At 36.7% G+C, this 15,629-nt stretch overlaps 1 protein-coding gene across 1 annotated transcript in view; it reads left to right on the forward strand.

The window, feature by feature from the left end:
• Positions 1–3,785: 3,785 nt before the first annotated feature.
• LOC131874278 (uncharacterized) overlaps positions 3,786–15,629 on the forward strand; it is a 28,415-nt gene continuing 16,571 nt past the window's right edge. The window contains exons 1-2 of the mRNA XM_059217571.1: positions 3,786–3,829; positions 3,924–4,221. Coding sequence (XP_059073554.1) covers positions 3,786–3,829; positions 3,924–4,221 — 342 coding nt within the window. The remainder of the gene's footprint in view (positions 3,830–3,923; positions 4,222–15,629) is intronic.

Raw genomic sequence — 15,629 nt, forward strand, 5'->3', positions numbered from 1 at the left:
TCCTATAAAAAGTGGCTAATCCATGAAAACTTCTCATATCACCTGGATTCTTTCATTGAGGCCAACTTATAATGGCTTCTACCTTGCTTGGATCTATCTTTAGTATGCCTTGAGAGATGACAAAGCCCAAAAATGTGAGCTCCTTCTGCATGAAGATACACTTCTCTAGATTGATGATTAGTTTGTGCTCATCCAAATGGTTAATATGCTCTTCTAAAGTGCTTCTAAAAATCAGAATATCATCAAGATATATAACCACAAACTTACCATTGAAATATTTGAAGATTTCATTCATCAACCTCATGAATGTGTTTGGAGAAATGCTCAAACCAAAAGGCATGACAAACCATTCATACAAACCATCTGTTGTCTTGAATGCAGTCTTCCATTCATCTCCCGGTTTGATCCTTATTTGGTGATAACTAGATTTGAGATCAATTTTAGAGAAGTAGCAAGCATTTCCAAGTTGATCCATTAGGTCCTCCATCCTTGGAATTGGGAACCTATATCTTATATTGATCTTGTTTATAGCCCTTCTATCAGTGCATAACCTCCATTTCCCATCTTTCTTGCATGCTAATATTGTTGGTATGGCACAAGGGCTAAGACTCTTTTGAATGAGTCCCTTGTTCAACGTCTCATGAACTTGTCTTGAGATCTCAACATTCTGATTAGGTGTCATCTTGTATGGTGCCTTGTTGGGAAATGATGCACCAGGAATCAAATCAATTTGATGGGAAACATCTCTCAAGGGTGGGAGGGTAGGGGGCAACTCACTTGTGTTGACTTCCTTATACTTGTCAAGCAAACCTTTCACAACATCAGGAATAGGTGCTATAGGATCAAATTCATCTTTGTCCTTGGGTTTCACAACCAAAACAAAACTCTCTTCTTGAGACTCTTTCAATGTTCTTACCATCTCTTTCTCACCAATTAATATGATTGTGGGCTCTTTCTTTGCCTTAGTGTCAGGCAATGGTTTCATGGTATAGGTGACTCCATCTTTTACAATGGTGTAGGTGTTCTTCCTACAACTATAGGTGGCATCCATGTCACATTTCCATGGCCTCCCTAGTAGAAGATTACAAGCATCAATCTCTACAATATCACATAAATCTTTGTCCTTAAAATCACCTAAAGAGAACTCAACCATGGTTTGATCAGTCACAAGGGTTTGCTTCCCCTTAGTAAGCCAAGAAACATGATACGGAAAAGGATGAGTAGATTTAGTTAGTCCAAGTTTATCTACCATTTCTCTAGAAACCAAATTTTCAGTTGAACCAGAATCTATGAGTAGGTTACACACTTTACCTTGGCACCTTATCATTGTCCTGGAGAGATTCTTCCTTTGGGGGGGTTCTTGGGTGTGGGGAACTTGTAGGAAGGCCTGCCTCATCATTAGGACCATACATTCTTCAACATCAAGTTCATTTCTCTCCTCTTGGATCACTTGAGTTCTTCTTTCACCTTGGTTGTTGTTGTTATTGTTGTTTCCTCTTTCAGGGCACCTTTTAGCATGGTGTCCTAACTGATTACAATTGAAGCATTTGAGGGGTTCATTTGATCTCCCTCTTCCTCTACCAAAAGATCTTCTCCCTCTAGAGTTTCATCTACCACCATAGTCACCTTGTTCTTTGTTTCCTTAGGGCTTCTCCCAAGATTTGTTGTCATTACTTGACTGCCCTTTACTCCAAAAATTTCTCTTACCTTTGGAGTTCTTGTTGAAATTGCTACCTTTACCCTTGTTGCCTTGGTCTTGCCTCCTCTTCAACTTATCTTCCACTTTAAGTGCCAATTGGTAGCATTGGTGTACTGTGGTGGGGGTACACAAATTTAACTCATCTTGGATATTTATTTTTAAGCCATTCAAGTACCTGGCCAACCTTTCACTTTCCCTTTCCACCGTCTTGGACTTCAAACACAACTTTTGGAACTCCTCGGTGTATGTGTTGATGTCCATGTCCTTTTGCCTGAGATTTTGCCTCCTATGAAGTTGAACTTCATAATCTATAGGGATATAGGCCTCATGTATTTTGGCCTTCATGGTTTTCCAAGAGGTGATCAAATGCTTGTCCTCTTTCACCCTTTCTCCTTGAAGAAAGTTCCACCATGTCAAAGCTCCACCTTTCATCTTGGACTTCGCTATCTTGACCCTCTGACTTTCAGGGATCTCTTCACAATCAAAGAAAAAATATAGGGCATCAACCCATTCAATGACCACATTAGGGTCCATCTTGCCATTGAAGGTAGGCTGTTGGAGAAAAAAAAATACAACACCACAGGAGCCCAAATGATCTCTGTAAGCTGAAAAACCTGTTACAAGGAGAACCAAGGAAGCAAATCATAGAAGAAAGAAATATACAGAAAATATGTTCAAAAAGAGAGCTCAATATTCACCAAAAGTGTAATGAGATAATCCTTCTTCTTACAATGAAAAGAAAGAACTCAACCTTTAATAGGTCAAGAAACCCTAAAACAAAAAACCTAGGTTTGCACATAATAATTAATAAAAGAATTAATTATTATGCACCTAAAGTTAGCTTAAGTGTAAAAGAGATAAAGGGAACTTAAATAATTAAACAAATATTGTTTAATTAATCAAGTAAATACCCGAATACTCTAACATCCCCCCTTAAGTTAGACTTAGGGAGAAGCTAAAACCTAGAACAGCTACAGAAAGCAGGAAAGATGGTTTTTGGCAACAAGGCCTGATCAGGTACCCAAATACAATGAAATCTCTATGAATTGGAGAAATAGAGAAAACCACGTGGGAAAAAACTCTACTCCAAAAAGAGATGGAAAAGAACACCAGTGAAGCATGAAGAACCTGTAAACACTGTCGAAGAATAACTGCTGATCTGAAGAACCTCCACTAAAATAGAACATGACCAAGTAGAGAAGACTGTAATCTGTATGAGTGCCCTCAAATGACACTACTCGAATCAGAAGGTAAACAAGGCAAACAACTAAAATCGAAGATACAGATGGCATGAAAATAGCAAAGCCTGAAGAGTTGATCAATCGAACCACGGAAGCATTAGAACCAATAGGACAAACCTCCCCATAATGCTGAAGAGGGAGAGGGACAGGTACACTAAAAAGAACGGCCAACAAGAACTGCATGACGAAGAACCAGGAACATTGAAAGCATAGAGACAGTACACAGTGTCATGGAATGAACACTCATTGGACAAAGGCAAATGGCAAACAAAAGGCAAACATCAACCCCCTCATGGCACTTTATAAGTAGTGCATGTACAATAAGGCACAAGATGTTCAAGATCCCAAGTAAACAATGCATGATGGTACTTTATCTCAGTGTGTTTACATAAATACAATGCTACAATGATAATAAGACTGTAAGTAGAAAGGAGAACCAAAATAAAGACATCATACTTAGAGAAGAGATCCCAGGACCTGAAACAACCAAGATATCCACCAGAGTGTTGAAAAGAAAAAACCTGAATAAAATATGCATGGATCAGAATCTGGAAATAAAACTCATATGGCTAAAAAATACACAGCACATGCTTTCCAAAAATATAATTTTTTTGAAAAATGGAGTTCGGATGCTCATTCTATGGCTCCCGGAGTGCAAAAATGAGACCCTACTTTGACTAGAAACAAACATAGTCAAACAGAAAAATTGGAAAAAATACCAACATCACGAGGTCCGGCTTGGAACCAGCTTTTCGATGCCTATTCGTTTTCGAAAAAATGACTTCGCATGCCCAAGATATGGCCAAAAAACCAAACCCCCCTTCAAAACAAGAGGAAGGGGTAGTATGGTGGCTGGGGCAAGTGGAGGAGGCCAGTGGGCGGCACTCCGGTGGTAGCCGGGTGGAGCCCCGGTGGCCGGGTGGTGGGTTTCGGTGACCAAGCAGTGGAGCCAGGGTGGCCGACAGGTAGGGTGGCTGTGGCAGCAAGGGCCGGGCGGTGGCTGCAAGAGTCGGCAGGTGGCCAGAGCGCCGGCGGCAGGGGCCAGGGAGCTGTGGTGGCGGCAGGGGCCAGAAAGCTACGGCGGCTGGGGTTGCAGCGGTGGTGGGGGGGGCCACAGGCAGGAAGGCCAACGGTGAGGGCCGGCAGGGCCGCAGGGAGGTGGAGGCCGGGAAGCAAGGTCGTCGGAAGGCGGGGCCGTCAGAAAGCAAGGGCCGGAGGACGCCCAATGGGCCCGCTCTGTCATTGGTGGTGGGGGCCTGCATGATGGCAGGGGGTCCCACGGTACCTTGCGTACCGTGGGGAACCTCCCCCCCAAAATAAAAAAACTTTTGCCAAAACAAATTTTTTTGCTAGAAACCCTTGCTTATTTTTTCGCCCTTTTTTTGCTTTTTTCTTTTTTTTTTGAAGATTTTTTTTTTCTAAATAAAAAATTCAGTCTGCATGTCGTAAAAAGGCAAAAAAAAAAAAAAATTGAAATTTTTTTCTCAAACTGCATGCCAGGGTCGTACGACCTGGATCTGGAGAAAAAAATAGTCCCAGAGGCTCAGGTACAAAAAAAGGTCAAGTTTTATATGACCATAGGGGTTTTCGGGCCTTCTGAGCACGATGGTGAGGTCCTTTTAGGCCCAAAGTACTTATAAAAAATCCCTATCCCTAGGTGCATAAAAAACTTTCTGAAACCCTAGATCTACTTCCAATGCAAAAATTCTCAAAACAAGAACAGATAGCTGCAGATCTGAAGCTCTGATACCATATTGGAGTTGAGAAAATACAACACCACAGGAGCCCAAATGATCTCTGCAAGTTGAAAAACCTATTACAAGGAGAAGTAAGGAAGAAAATCACAGAAGAAAGAAATACACAGAAAATATACTAAAAAAGAGAGCTCAATATTCACCAAAAGTGTAATGAGATAATCCTTCTTCTTACAATGAAAAGAAAGAACTCAACCTTTAATAGGTCAAGAAACCCTAAAAAGGAAAATCTAGGTTTGCACATAATAATTAATAAAAGAATTAATTATTATGCACCTAAAGTTAGCTTAAGTGTAAAAGAGATAAAGGGAACTTAAATAATTAAACAAATATTGTTTAATTAATCAAGTAAATACCCAAATACTCTAACATAGGAAAGTCGAGTTTACTATCAGTGGTTCTCCTTGCCACTGTCTTGAGGGAATTAATAAGTTACCTTTGGTCTGCAGGTACATCATCAACATCATCCTGCCACAAGGGTTCTTCCTCTTCTTCACCCCTCTCTCCAAGGTCTTCTCCTTGTCTCCTCTCATTAAGCTTTTAGTTAAAATTGTTTACTTCATTCATTAGGGATTGCACCCTCTTTACCAATTCCACATTTTTCATGTGGGGTGGGACCCTTTCATTGATGTTATCTCCATCTGCATTATTCTCTAACATCTTTCACTCCTAGATTCAAAACCTAAGCTCTGATACCACTTGATGCAAGTGCTAGGCTAGGTGAGTGCAATTCAAGACAAAACTGTCACAATAGGCCACCAAGGAAACCCAAAACACCCTACCAACCAGAATTACACCTTAAAAACACTCTTCAATTAATCATAAACAACATTTTGGACCCTAAGAATAACATTGACAAGATCTTAGGATCAAAAGTTGAAAATTGCTCAAGCTTACTCAAACCGGTTAGACACCAAACTTGGCTTCAAGTTGGAAATTTGACAAAATGGTGAGAGGGGATAAAAAAAAATGGTCAAGGTGGGTGAAAATTCCCATAAAAACATGCTCATGGTGTGGTGATACAACAAATTGATCAATTCAACAAGGTTCCTTTGTAAAACCCCAAAATCCTTGTACCCCTACTCAAGAGGACTTATCAAAACAACTTTGCAAAATTGTAAATGACCAACAAAAAAAGTGGATATCCAAATACCCTTTATTGAGAAAGGTCTAAATCCAAAAGGAGGAGGTCTAGAAAGAAAAGGAGACATGTTGTCTTTCACAGATGCAAGTAGGCCTAATTAGGCTTAAGTAGGTGGGTTTGTGAAGGAAGTGTATGAAATGTGATTTATAAGAAAGTTTCACCAATTGGAAAAAAAATTTCCACACCCCAATTTGTCAAATCCAGGAGGTTGTACATTGGTTCAACCCCTATTTTGTTTTATCACCAATTTTGCATTTTGAAAACTAGGTTGTCACATGAGGATGCCAACCTAAGAATAAAAGCAAAAGCCAAAGACAACTGCCAACCTGAAAATTTCTTGCGAAATAATTGAATATATATACAAACCTCTCATTCCACCAAGTTTTAGAATTTTTGTACAGTGGCCACAAAAATAGGTCAAAACCCTAGGTTTAAGAGGGTTTCAAAACTGTTTTTAGTAAAAATGCAATAACTTTCAAACCAGAGCACTTAGAGACCTCAAATCAAAAGAAAAATAAAGGTAAGAGGCCCCTATATCTTAATTAATAAGTTATAACCTCCCAGTATTCCGAAAGCAATCCTTACAAGAGCAAAAACATGACTGTTTGCAAGAAAACAAGGTTTCTTTATTGATTGCCAAATGAAAATTTACATCAACTCCCTCATCACCCACCTGAAAGGGCTTATGAAGGCCTCCCCCATTGGTTACAACCAATTTTTTAACTAATTAGCCAATGGGGAAGGATATTTTCTTACAAACAAAAGTTGTCAAGTGTTGTGATGACAACATTGACTCTTTTTGACAATTTTTGCTCAAAAGCACTTAAAAGTGCAAACTAACTTTCTAAATCCTACCAATGGTCATGAAGGACCAATGTATTGCAAAAACCAAGAAAATAACTCAAAACTCAATTTTTATGACCCCTTGACCATAGTTCGACCAAGTGGCTCATAAATTGCCAAACCTGGGACTAGACCTCACAAAAGGATCAAAAACAAGACCAATGACTCCTAGCATGAAATAAACATTCCAAGACCCCTTAGGAGTCATAACAAGATAGGATAATCAAGTTTTTAAATTTGGTGCTCCTACACCACTACCCCATCATTTCATAAAATAAATTGCCAAAAGTCAACATCTTATTCCCCTCCTTTTGGCATAATACCTTCTCCAAATGGCTGACATAGACCTTTCCTCACCACTACCCTCACCATGAGAGATGTTAACCTACACAAGGAATGGTCAGGAACACAGGCCTTTTCCACTCACATCACCTCCTCTCTTTACTTAAAAACCAAAATTCATGCCACCAACAAAGAAATAATGCTCGTGTTTGTTTTGTAGTGGAATTCCAATTTCAGCCCTAAGCAGGAGCTCCATTATCTGCAGAAAACAGGGGTCATCAAATTTGAAAATTCCCATGAGCCATTTCTCTAAAATCTTTCCAAAGAAGGCAAGATGTTGTTTGAGAGAATGGAGAAATAAATTATCTTCCATCTCCCTTAGTTGTAAGACTCTTAGGTGCCCTCCTGTCTCAATCCTTCAAGATTCTACAACATCCCAACACCTAGAGAATGCCAAAACCCACCGTCCACCATTGCATTTACACAACTTCCAACTCACCCCTTTGCAATAAAATCATTAAATGACATTAAAGGTCTCACGAAATGCAATGTACTCATCAGTCCTCTACCAGCTCAACACCACAAAAATATTCCCACATTCCAACCCCACCAACTTCAATTAATGATGTGGCCTTCTTTGATAGTACATCAGCCACATCATTACCCTCCCTCAAAACATGGATATTTTAAAAGATTCAAAAAAATCTAAATCCTTTCTAATGATGTGGATAAATTTATTAATCTTGCATGCATTTACCTCCCCTTTCGAAAGGGCATTCACCACAATCTAAGAGTCGCCTTCTAAATGCAAAGGAGATACTGACAGACATTAAGCCATCCTCACTCCCCAAAAATCCGACTACACCTCAACCTCATTATTCATCCCATCAACCAATCGCCTAGCTCCAATAACCAAAATGTTGCCATTCTAATCTTGGGCAACAAATCCTTCCCCCGATAACCACAAATTTCCCTTCAATGCACCATCAAAATTCACTTTTATCTACCCAACTTCTGGCTTTTGTCAAACCATAGTAGACCTAGATTCTCCACTGCCCCTCACAAAAAATAGATCCACCTGGGAAGGCCCATTAACAAGTTGAGGATAAATGTTATTTTGAAATTATTGAATGAATGCATTAGCCAATTATGAAATTGAAGTGATAAAATAAGGAGATAAAGAGAAATACCATTGCAAATCTTTATCTCTAAAAGTGTGAGCAAATATTTTTGTCATGACTCTATGATCATCATAGAAATCAATACATGAGGTTTGGAATATTTTTACATGAGTCAAGGGGTCATCTTTTCAATTATATAACTCCAATTGGGAAATTTCCACATTCTCAGGACCAACCACACAAACCACATCATCATATAGTGGGATAGCTACATCATTTGTGGGAACATTGAACTTAAATTGGGTTAAAAAAGGCAATTGTTATTGTAAGGATGAGACACTTTGAGCTAGGTTATTGATAGTGGATTTAGTGAATGAGTTGGAATCAAACATGTTGGATTGTGATGGAGGTGTAATGTTGTGATGGGTAGGTGGAAGTTGAAGATAAGGAGGTGAAATATTCTGGTATGTTGGTAAAGTAGATGGTTGGGAAACAAATGGAAGGCTAACAAAAGGAGCTATGTAAGAGTATTGATTAATAGGATTCTCCCAATGGCTAACATGTGGAAGATTAAGATTTTGTGTCGAGGTAGTCATGATAGAATATGTATATGTAGACACATTAGGCAAGGATGTAGGCATAGGAATGGAATGATCAACTTGATTTGTAGGATTAGAGTAGCCAAGAGCTTTAGCACAACTTTTTAAAGGAAAAATATTGGTATCAACAATATGAGCAATGTTGCATAACACTTCCACACATATCTTATCACTTTGAACCATTATCTTCAACCCTTCAATCAAGGGGATTGCCTCACTATTCAAGTGTTCTTAACCCATCCATTATTAAATCTCATCCAACTTATTGTCAAGCTTCCCCAATCATTCACTAGTAACCCTAGTTAGAGAGTCATCCTCATCATGAGAAGTCTGAGGGAAATTTCTCTCCATAATGTTAGGTACGTCTTGCGTAGGGATTTAGGTTTCACCCAAATTCCCATGGAATAGGATATTCCAAATAGACTCACATCCCTTAATATTTAAACCTTTGGAAGCCATAAGTCCTTAACTTCTTCTCACCAAGATATTGTATGTAGGTGAAAGGGTCACAAAACTCATGCACAAAGAAGGAGATGTTGAATGCAAATATTTGAAATCACAATATTTTTAATAATGCAAGCTATATGTATGGTTACACAATGCAATTTCTTTGTAAAATAATTGACTAACCAATTAGATACTCTATTGAAATAAGAGATTCGATAACTAAATGCTTCTAAATATGAAAATAGCATGCTATAAAAATCAGATCTAAGCATATAAATGAGAAATTATGCAACCCACAAGTCAATTTTGTCAAAATAAATCAGGGTTTTATGAATTGAACGTCTAAATTTATGTAAATTAAGTGTATAAATAATATGTGAGTACAAATTTAGTTTTGTTAAATGCATACAAATCAAATCCAAGAAGAAAAAATAGAATTAATAGAAGTACAATGGTCAGGTTCACAAAAATGTAATATATGGAAAATTATGATTTCACAAGTTAAGCTTTGTAAACTAGGAAATGACCAAACTTTCCATACAAAACATTAAAGGAATTGAGAACTCAATTGATCTCATGCATGAAGATTGAATGCAAATCAAGTTATTTTTCCTTTGTTTAGTTGAAATTGATTTGAATGTATTTGAATGCTAGATATAGGGAGAATGATGAATAATTGACATGAAACAATAAAAATAACAAGTTATAGATAGAGAATGTGAACATAGGGCTAAGTTTGAGAAAAAGAAACTAAAGAGAACCCATGATAACAAGTTTGGCCTAAAAGTATGAGACAATGTGGCAATTTGTGTCCCTATCCCTAATGTCAAATGTGAACAAACTGGAATCTTTTAGAATCAAAATTTTGCACAAAATTTGTTCCCAGAAGCTTGTCATAAATCCTCGGGACCATGGTGGTTTTTGTCTTGGTCCTCTAATTTTCACCTCTACAAAATTCAAGTATGATTGTCATCATCTCCTTTGCCAAAAAGTAAAAAAAGTGTCTGTTGGATCTATCACTTGCACATAGAAATAAGGAAAATGTTGTTGTTAATGGGAACCCTTGAATTGAATTGAAATGTAGTGGAAATGCTATAGTTAAAGCTTATATTTTGAAGATAAGGCTATATTTTAATTTGAATTACTTGAATTGGAACTTGATACCTTGATGAATATTACATTGAAGTCTTCATGCCAAGGTTGATAATGTTATGTAGGATGTCTTCATAAAGTCTTAATCATGTATGACATCATGAATGCTTGAAATTTAGATTTTGACCCCTCATTCACTACCTTGATGATGCTTGATTGCTTGCTCACTTGAATTTTCTAGAGTGCAATTGAAATCTTATTGAGTTATCCCAAAATGAGGGGGTTAGACTTGATTTTATACCTAATCACACAAAATATGTTTTAAATTTTGGGGTAGGGTGACACTAGGAATGTTTTTTCGCCTCCAAGATGTGACCATTGTGAAGTCCAAATTTGGGTCCCTTTTGGAAGGACCATGGTACCTAGAGCATCCTAGGTCTACCAATCAAGACTTGGATTTGATAAAAGTCCCACTCAAGTGCTAAACATGTTGAACTTGGGTGGATGTGAGAATAATCAAAATAGTATTAGGGCATACGAGGTTGGAATGTGAAAGTGAGGCCTAGGTGCAGACAAAACTGAGCAAGGCTACAATTTACAATGCTACATCACCCTCATATTTTTCCTTAATGGGATTAAAAGCCTCCATTTTCTTAGACTTGGCCTTTAGAAAACTCTTTCTAGGATGATAATTTCTCTTGCAAAGAAAACAAGAGTTTAAAGAGCCAAGCACTTCAATTTCATAAACAATCATTTTATTGTCATGTTGTAAAGATATTAAGTTTGAAATTTTTGCATCTCACACCAAATAAATTAAAGCTCTATCATTGATATGAGGAAACAAAACCCTCAATTCCTTAATTTCCATAACATTACCAATGTATTTCAGAATATTAAGAATAAATCTTGATTATCTCTAACCAATTGGGAGTAGAACTAGTCACAACTTCAAAATTATCCTTTGGAGACCATGAAAGGTCTCTAAACATAGAGTGCCCAATATTCTAGAATTATTTCTTAACTGTGTTTTTTTCCATTCCATGTTTACTGAAGAAAACTACAAATAAACCCTTCTAAATCATCCTATAAAAGGATACATTGATACCCATTTTCTCTCCCCAAAAAGAGGCAATCCAATTATCAAAAAATTCCGAGAAAGAAAAAAAATTAGAATCTAAACAAACAAATAACACAAATATTTCTTAGTCTTGATTCCTCTCCTCTCATAGCTTTTTTACCATGTCTTTGTTATAATAAATGGAGAGGTTTTCGAGTGTGGAAGACATTTTGCCATTTTTTCCTTGTATGCAGTCTCTTCCTCTGATAAAGCCTCCATCTCCCACTCTATCTACCCTAGTCCCCAAAAATCTATCTCCTCCCACTTCAAGATTCTTGTCCATCTGAGTTCCTCCATGAAAGGTAGCAAAAGGCAAAAAAACTTCATCAACGATGTTTGAGTTAAGTGCATCCCTACATGTTTGTCTCAATGAATTACCATTCCACTTGCAAAAATTACCTCATTAATGACATCTTGTGGGAGGTCATTAATTTTATCTTTCTCAAGCATCTCCTCATTCATATTGGATCCATCTCCCATGAGCTAGTTGGCTTGGGAGAATAAATTTGGTTGTAGGTAGTACAACCTCAATAAATGCAAGAATAAACCAACTTAGGCCAAGAACAAGGAATTAGTGGGAAATAAACCATAGTGAATAAAAATAAAAAAAATCAAACAAGTTCCATGCAACACAACAAGCATGAATAAAGCATAGAATAGATCAAACAAAATCCAAGCAATCCTAGTAGAAATAGATTAAAAATGAAAGAAGAGGAGCAGAGGATCCAATAAAGACAAAGAATAAAAATATGAGCTTGTTGATAGGTCTCTAATCTATCCATGTTTTAATAGTTACATTGCAGACTTTAGTTAAGTTATATGGTATAAGTGTTATGAACCTCAATCCTAGTAATGACCTATCATGGTATGAAGACTTCTTTTGAGCACTTTTAATAATTTAGTCAATGACTCTAATTTAATACATATATGCTTATGAATGTGCATGTTATGGATGGAAATGGTCAATTACTATGGTTTGCAATGTTGTATATACTAACTTGTTTGCAACACTTTCTCTTGGGATAGAAGTGATTGTTCTTGTAGTCAAATAATGTGTCATCTCTTGTAGCCACAAATAAAACCAACGATTGTTTCGTCTATAGAAGTTTCAAGTGGATCAAGTGATCTACTCAGGACACATGGACGTCCTTCATTATGATCTAAACTACATGTGAACATGTTATTAAATAGTTTGTCAAGTTGATTCAAGTTGATAATTATGTTTTAAATGGTTGTTAGGAATTGTAATCCTAATGGGACTATTCTTCAATTAAGGGTCCCTTTATTCAGTTAATAAATCTCTCCCTAGATCTAGGGATCGAGTTGCAATTGGTTAGAAAATTAGTCATAGGATTAATGTTATAAATAAGCTTGTGTTTAACTTGAAAAGGTTAACCATTTTGTAACTATGCCAACAGTTATATTTTGAAGCAAGTATGTAAATCTTTATGAATAGAATGCAATGCATTTGTAAACCAATCATGTAATCTTGTGAATTCATAACGAGTACTTACCCAAGGGGTTCCACTTGAGGTAAAGCCACTCTTAGTGTTACCTTACTTTAGTTATTTTTGTTTTAGATATTTAGCATAAAAGTTTTTTTCTTGAATTCCAATAGAATAATAATTCCATTATTCACTGTTCTTGCAACAACCATAATTGAGATAAAATAGATAGTGTGTAAGTAATGGTTAATGAATGTTTTCTTAATACTAGTTGATTTGATTATTGTCTTGTTAACTTAGATTAATATTTTGTAACATAATGTTTCATTTACATTGTACATGTTCATTATTAGATATTTCCATTTTAGTAATAGTTATTTTCAATTGTTGTTGTCAAACTCTTAATCTATGCAATTAACATAGGACAATAACCCTAGATAAGTTTTTTAATGCACATACAATGTTACATCATTTCAAGTTATACGACCCCTCGTTGACAAGTAAATGCAGTCTTTTAAGCCATGAAGGATTGCTCAACATGGATAAATATCCATAAGTTGTGAAATTATGTTCCAATATCAATTGGATTATAAGGTTTGACATTTTTGGGGTTGTTGTAGGAGATGGTGTCAAGCTATGATATAATCTGGGTTGTCTGGTAGTTTTTCATATTTTCTTAGAAATAGGCATTGTGATTTTTAGTTTATAGGACTATTAGATTTTAAACAAGCCCCGACAATTTTTACCAACCACTTAAATGTACGCTAGAATAAAGGTTCTTCTTCTCACATGCATAGAAGGATGGAATCTCATGGAAGATTCATTCCCGGTATTGAAATCCAATTCATCTCAGTAGTTGTGGTATAAATCCAACAATACCATTCACCTCCATCTTCACCAACCTCTCAAGACTCTTCTAATTCATCCATCAATCCACTCCACATAATTATCCACTTAGATTTAGAATGGGAGATGTAAACTTCTGTGCTAACCAAGATGAAGAGACTCCAACTTTCCATTTTCTTGGTGTCAAATAAGAGAAGAATATTGGCCTTAAGAACATACCACCTTCAACCCTTTCCAACTTTCATGGGATTATTACTAAGGACCCAGACTCCTTCCTTTTTGAGTTCTACATCTTATGTCATAATTATGACTACAATATAGATGTCCATAGGCTGAAATTGTTCCTTGTAACTTTCTAGGACTCTCCCTTGACATGGTTCATGCGATTGGGAGAGATATAGTGGCTAACTAGGATAGTATTGAAACAACATTCTTGAAGAAATATAAATATTATTGCAGAGGAGGAGGCTTGTGTGGAGATGATATATTTTAGATGACTCAAAAGGAGGATGAACCATTAGAAGACTATTTTGAACATTTCCTGCTTAGTCTACAAAAATCTAGGCACAACAATCTACGCAAAGACCCTCTCAAGCATGTTTTCCTTCATGTAATTGATGAAGACTATTTTTATGCCTTAAAATCAATGGTAGGAGGAGATGTGACTCAATCCAGTTGGGATGATATGTACAAGCTTGCAAGAAATTATTCTAGGTCAGCTATGAAAAAAACTAGAAGCATACAAGGATTAACATCTAAGTCTATTATAGAAGTCTCACAAATGGAAACTAGTAACCTGCTTCCAGACATGAAGTAGGATATTATCAAACACATGGCTACTTAGATGAATGCATTACAAGAAATAAACAAACAAGAGGAAGTAGATATTGTTCTGGCTAAACACTGCCCACATGGCTACTAAAAGGAGAAAGATTGCAGATATAAGTAAGTTGGAAACATAGAGGATAGGCCTGATTTCAAGACCCTAGAAGATGGAGATAGCTAGGTGTTCTACCTTTACCAACAAAAACCATGGAACCAAAGTTCAAGTATGCATCAAGATCCCTTGTCCTACAATACCTCTTACAATAATTTGAATCAGTGATAAAACCAACCTACTCCTAGTTGGATGAATCCTAGGCTAGTATCATGGAATATTTCTCCTCATAGAGTTTGAAAACCCTTTCAATATTAGAATCAATATCCAAATTAGCTAATGCCTCAATAAAATTGGAAACAACAACCCTAGAGAGGTAAATAACCCTAGAATAATCCTAATGTTGGATATCTATTACAGTTGTCAGCCCCACCTACACAACCTACCATTATGCCTAACCATGCTAATCCTACTTCACAACCTACACCTAACCTAGATAATTGTCAAATATAAAAGGCATACACTAATGATGCCCAACAATTCCCTACCTATGTCCTAAGTATTAATAATGTGCATCTTTTTCTCTAGAAAGACCCTTGTTGCACCTACTTAGCCTATAATTATAAAGGTACCATTAGATGATTCTTTAATTGATGTTCACCCTTAATTGAGAAACCAATCTTCACTTCTAAAGCTAGAATTGAACAAAAATGCTTCACCACCATTTTCAAAAATACTTAATGTCCAAAAACCTAAGTTTGAGCTAGTATTTGACTTCCTATACCAATTAAAGAATGTAGTGCCAAGATACCATTTTTCAAAGCAACTAAGGATGTTCGCCAAAGGGGGAGTAGTAGAGGATGAGAAAAAGGAGTAAGGATATGACAGAAGAGATCATCTTCTCAGGGGGAGCACACAATTTTGGTAAGACTTTTGGACAACACTTTTTGGATACAATCTTGGCTTTTTCTCATGAGTGTTGCCATCAATGCCAAAGGGGGAGATTGTTGGAAAATGCACATTCCAATGAGAAATTGTAAGTGATTGAAGATATTGTCATTAATGGAAACCTTACAATCCTATGGAATCGGTACAGGCACAGACACCAGCATAGTCAAAAGC

The sequence above is a fragment of the Cryptomeria japonica genome, chromosome 3, assembly GCF_030272615.1.
Source record: "Cryptomeria japonica chromosome 3, Sugi_1.0, whole genome shotgun sequence".
NCBI lineage: Eukaryota > Viridiplantae > Streptophyta > Pinopsida > Cupressales > Cupressaceae > Cryptomeria > Cryptomeria japonica.